This window comes from Myotis davidii, unplaced genomic scaffold (genome assembly GCF_000327345.1).
Source record: "Myotis davidii unplaced genomic scaffold, ASM32734v1 scaffold54, whole genome shotgun sequence".
Taxonomy (NCBI): Eukaryota; Metazoa; Chordata; class Mammalia; order Chiroptera; family Vespertilionidae; genus Myotis; species Myotis davidii.
Genome location: NW_006287915.1, coordinates 4,420,722 through 4,426,497, shown reverse-complemented (window position 1 = coordinate 4,426,497; position 5,776 = coordinate 4,420,722). Strand labels below are relative to the sequence as shown.

General features: G+C 39.9%; 1 protein-coding gene across 1 annotated transcript in view; it reads left to right on the top strand.

Moving 5' to 3' along the window:
• Nucleotides 1-5,776, top strand: part of TBC1D15 (TBC1 domain family member 15) — a 71,027-nt gene that overhangs the window by 10,787 nt on the left and 54,464 nt on the right. The window contains exons 2-3 of the mRNA XM_015561328.1: nucleotides 1,543-1,641; nucleotides 2,082-2,156. Coding sequence (XP_015416814.1) covers nucleotides 1,543-1,641; nucleotides 2,082-2,156 — 174 coding nt within the window. The remainder of the gene's footprint in view (nucleotides 1-1,542; nucleotides 1,642-2,081; nucleotides 2,157-5,776) is intronic.

Below are 5,776 nucleotides of genomic sequence, written 5' to 3'. Positions count from 1 at the left end.
TTTAGCGGTAGTTTCTAGCAAATTATTGAAAGACCTTAAAAGTGTGTTTTTTAGCTCTATATCCACCATTTCTGTCATGTTTCTTTGTCTCCGCATTATTTATGCTTTCTTGGTGCACCCCCTTGTGGTCTTTGTGCACAGTCTTGCTGTAGTTTGAGTCTGCCCCTTGAGTGTGTTGCTGTGGATGTGTAGAGGTGTAATATGCCATGGTCTGAAGCTCTCCACTAGGTGCACTGGCTCTGGGGCCTCTGGGGAGGTGCAAAGTCAACCACTGCCTGGGGCCACCTGGCATGAACTACAGTGAGATACACAGATGACTTGTATTGGGCTAGGAAGTGCCCAGGTGAGGCCACCCTGTAGAAGCAATGCAGACTGGTGCTAGTGTAGGGTCTTGGGCCTTTTATTGATAGGTGTGATGCCAGCTGCTGCTTGTTTGAGAGATTTTAGGAAATCTGAAGCCTGGGCCAGGACAGGCCATTCATATGAAAAAGCCAGGGGTGGGTTCTCAGGGAATCACCAGGGTGGAACAAACAATATAGGCCATGCTTATATAAACTCACATATGGCTGCCAGTCAGCTCTGTGATGGGGGAGGTTCCAGCACAGGAACAATGACCCCAGCCAGCATCCCTGTAGAAAGCTGCCCATGAGTTTCTGCCCCAATGCCAGACAGTCCAGTTCCTCCCTGTATGTCCCTGGATTCCCCTAAACCTGCTGCCTGGTGCTAGAGCTCAGAGGAAGCAGGACCTTTTAAGTTCGTGGAACATCTGGGACTTCAGCAGCTTCCATGTCACTCAGCCACAATCCTTGCTGGTTTTTACAGCGTGAAGTTACAGGGACTTTTTTTCCAAGCTCTGGAACCCTGGGCTGGGAGTCTCGTGTGGGGCTGCGACCCCCTGCTTCTCAGGGGAGGTATTTGAGACATCCCTCCTGATTAAAAAAATGTCACACTTGGTTGTCAGACCAGTCCATCTTATGCCTCTGCTCTTCCTACTAGTCTCAGTGTGCTTTCTTCTTTATTTCTGTGGTGGTAGAACTTCCTTTCAGCCAGTTTTCAGTCAGTTCTGAATGATGGTGGGTTCTGTATTTTGTTGTAATTTTTTAAAAAAATATATTTTGTTGATTTTTTACAGAGAGGAAGGGAGAGGGACAGAGAGTCAGAAACATGGATGAAAGAGAAACACTGATCAGCTGCCCCCTGCACACTCCCCACAGGGGATGTGCCCGCAACCAAGGTACATGCCCCTGACCGGAATCGAACCTGGGACCCTTGAGTCCGCAGGCCGACGCTCTATCCACTGAGCCAAACCGGTTAGGGCTTGTAATTTTGATGTGGTTGTAGAAAGCAACAAGTACTGGTGTTTACCTACACCTCCATCTTGGTTCTCTCATCATAGTCTGTTCCTGATAATACATTTATGTATGAAATAACCAGAAACTTGGTTTAGACATTATAGGAAAACATCTCTTTAATTTTTTTAAACTGATGTTGAAATAGTATTGAATAAAAATAGTGTGATTAATCTTACTTTTGCTATTCTAGGTTATATATGAACAGGAAGGTGTCTATATTCACTCATCTAGTGGAAAGAGCAATGACCAAGACAGCTTGATTTCAGGAATATTACGTGTTTTGGAGAAGGTATGTTTCCAATAAATGATTTTATTTAATAATCGTTCATGGTAGTGGCTAATCTTTGGGGCATTATCAGCAAGTTTGGATTCCATGTGTAAGATAAAGTTATGTAATCAAACAATAGGTGTAAATTTAACATTAAGTGTTATTAGAAATAAAATACTTTAGAAGGTCAGTAAAATGGCATGGAATACTTAAAAACATTATGTAGAAGTTGCAGTAATACATTTCTTATAATAAAATGTGAGCAGAGTTTTAAAGTCTACATTATATTGGTTGTCCGATAGTAGTTTATATATGATATTGCATATTTAAAGTGCTAATATTTAAGAGGTTAAAATTTTATTTTGGGTTCATGGAATTAAAAATAATGTAAGAATGTAATAATGACTAAGAATGTAAGATATTGCTGAATAGTAAATGTAGTTCATAATTTTCTTCTCTAGGATGCTGAAGTTATAGTGGATTGGAGACCATTGGATGATGCTTTAGATTCTTCGAGTATTCTCTATGCTGGAAAGGTATTTAAGAAAAAAACAAATGGCTCATTTAAAAAAAACATAACAGCTTTATTGAGATATAATTCATATACCATAAAACTCACTCTTTCAAAGTGTAAAATTCAGTGGTTTTTGTAAATTTACAGTTTTGTGCAACCATTGCCAATATTTAATTTTAGAACATTTCATCACTCCCTAAAAAGAAACAACCTTTTATTGGTCACTCCTTAATCCCTCTTCTTCCAGTCCCGGCAACCACTAATCTACTTTGTCTCTGAATTTGCCTGTTGTGGACATTTCCATATAACGTGCGGTCTTTTGTGACTGGCTTCTTTCGTGTAGCATAATGTTTCAAGGTTTATGCATAATATAGTATTTATTGATAATTTTCTTTTCCCCTCTGAATAATACTGCATTTATGGATATACCACATTTTGTTTTTTCATTATTTGATGGACATTTTTCTTTTTAACTTTTAGACTAATATAAATAATGCTGCTATGAACATTCATGTACAAGTTTTTGTGTGAGCATATATTTTCTCTTGGAAACCTAAGTGTAGAATCATTGGGTTTATATGATAATTTGTCTTTAACATTTGTATCATGGTAGGTAGAGATTTACCTCTGTTTTACCTCTATTTCACCTTCACCTTGAAACTCTCGCCCAGCTGTCCACATTTCTTCTCAAAGTATTTAATCATATACATGATCTTCTAATTTCATCTTCATAAAGACATTTCTTCCAGAGTCTCACATGCTTCATTTTGTACTGGTTGCTCTCTGGGTTTTCTTTGCAGCAGTTATCTTGGGGATTCTTTTAGGCTCTTTCCCATATTTTATTCCCTCCCCCCTTTTAAAGAAATCCTATGCTGTTATCTACCTATTTTGGTTTACTGCCTTGTTTTGGGTTTATTCCCAAGTTCCAGTGCTTCCTTAGGGGGAAAAGAAGGTGCATGGGAACAACAAAAACTTTTTTTTTATTCTTATTCTGGATTGGATAGCTTGGCTGGCATAGAAATTTTCCCACATGTTTTTGAAAGTTATCCCAGGTTTGTCTAGTTTTCTTTATTGATGTTTGGTTGAATGCATTCTAATCCCCTATCTTTTGTATGTATTTTTCCTCTTCAGAATCTTTTTTAGGATGTCCTGGTAATGAGCCTTGGTAGTCGTTTTTATTCTTTGTGCTTAGTACTTGTTGGGCTTATTTAATATGGAAACTTGTGTCTTTTATTTCATAGGAAATATTTTTGAGTTATTCCCTCTCCATTTTTCCTTTTCTTTCCTTAGGAAAAACTCTTTAGACCTTCTGGACTGGTCCTGTAATTATTTTTAATACTTTCCTATTTTCTAATTCTTTGTGTATATATGTATACTATATTCTGGCAAATTTCTTCAATTTCATCTTTTAGTTATTGCCATTTTCATTTTTGTTATATTTTTAAAAAATACTTTAAAAAATACGTTTTTATTGATTTCAGAGAGGAAGGGAGGAGAAGAGAGATAGAAACATCAGTGATGAGAGAGAATCATTGAATGGCACCTCCTGCACGTCCTCTACTGGGGATCAAGCCCACAACCCAGGCATGTGCCCTGAACAGAAATTGAACTGTGACATCCTGGTTCATAGGTTGATGCTCAACTACTGAGTCACACAGGCCATGCTATTATAGTTTTAATTTCTAGGAAATTGTGCTGTTTTTTCCTTCCCACTGTTACCAGACAGGGGACCTGGCCCTGAGTGGGTTTGCCTAGGACCAGCCAGTAGTGTGTGGGTTCTTAACTTTTTGCCGGAAAAATTTCACAACACGAGTCCAGATGACTATGCGGGAATGTTTATTAAAGCTGGCACAGTAAAGCAAGCAAGGGATTAGCATAGAAGCAGCAACAGGAAAGCCTAGGCTGGGCTGTCCTAGCCCTCTGGGAAGTAAGCTAAAGGGGACCTTGGAAACAGGTTCAGGGGTTAGCTTAGGATGAGTTTCCGCTGCGCATTGCTCCTCTGGTTGTAAATCTTGTGGTGTCCCTTGGAGTTTAGGAGATGCCTTCCCGTGGTGGAGGAAGAGGGGAAAGGAAATGGTGGGGGCTGCTCCCCAGAGGGAAAGCTGAATCCTTTTCTTACTGCCAGGAATCTTAAGGGAGGTCTTGGGGGGATCTTGTTTTTAGCAGAATAATCATCAGCTTTCTAGATGTGCTCCTTCAGGGTCATGGTCTTCACTGATTGGTCAGTGTCAGGGCAGGGGACATTAGTCATTGCAACTAATCCTGGTGTTGCCCACTTGGTTTTGCTACTTTTCTGGGACTGGAGCTGAAATACGACTGGGGCTTAGATGTTATTTCTAGGGAGGTGACCTTCTGTATCTGCTAAAAATTGCTCTGCCAGGTTATTCAGCTGTCTGTCTCAGTTTCCCTGTTCCACTTATCCTGGCTCACTGGCTTGCCTCACCCTGTTTTTAAACCCAGCATCCTGTTCTTAGTGGATGTAATATCCTTCCTTATTTCTAAGGTGTTTGAGGATAGTTTTTTTTAGATGGTTTCATTTCTATATATAGTCTACTTCCTCTAATTGACTTTTTTTCTTGTTTCATTTGGACTTTGTCTTCTGTATAGACATTTGCCTGAAGTTTGGTGATCTTTGTAGTGCTCATATTTAACAGCACACACAGAAAAGTGACTATACTCTCTCTAGGTGTGAGTAGGTTTGGTAATAGTTGGGACTCAGGATGATCTGGCTATTCCGCTTATGTGAGAATCCTTGGTGTTGAAATTTAGGTCTTTCTCTTGGGTTACTCATTCTTCAGAGAACAGTCTGCAGATTCCTGGCTGGAAAGGGTAAGCCTGGATTTCAGTGTTATGGGAACTGAGAGGAAGAGAGCTAGGAACCTTGCCAACTCTTTGTAGAGATGGACTTTTAGGTAATTCTCCTGTTTTTAGTGTATTATCCCTTTGCTGACTGTGCTTGGTTTCTCCTAATCTAGAGATAAACTTAGCTTTTTTAATGAGTAAACCTCTAGCCTCTGGACTTTTGTTAGTAGTCCTTTTTTTAGCTTGACCTTTGTACTGATTTCCAAAAGTACTTGATGTACCTATTTCAAGCCTTTGTGTGAGGTGAGGGTTCTGTAGATGCTTCTTAGCTTTCTCCACTAGAGATGGTAGAGTTGGTAATGATGGTGGTAAGGACTGCATTCCCCCCCGCCTCCCACACTGCTTTTATTATTTTATTTACTTCTCGTTTTTGTTGTTAATGCTATCCCAAGGATATTTTTCCATTAATATTTAGAAATACAGTGGGGCCTTGACTTACGAGTGTCCCAACTAACGAGTTTTTCGAGATACGAGCCGTCTCTTGGCCGATTTTTTGCTTTGAGTTGCGAGCTAAAATTCGGGTTACGAGCCAGCTTCAGATACCCCACCGCTAGTTGGAGCAGCGAACGTCACAGTGATGCCACAACAGAGTAATTTGAGTTATGAGCTCCGTCACGGAACGAATTAAACTCGTAAGACAAGGCCCCACTGTATTTATTTAACAATTCTGCTCCTTTATTTCTCAGTGTTTTCCTTGAAATGCTCTCCTGGGAGATATGCTGACAGGAACAGTTTCCAAAGCCAAATAAATTTGGGAACTTCTGCACATATTTTTGGAGG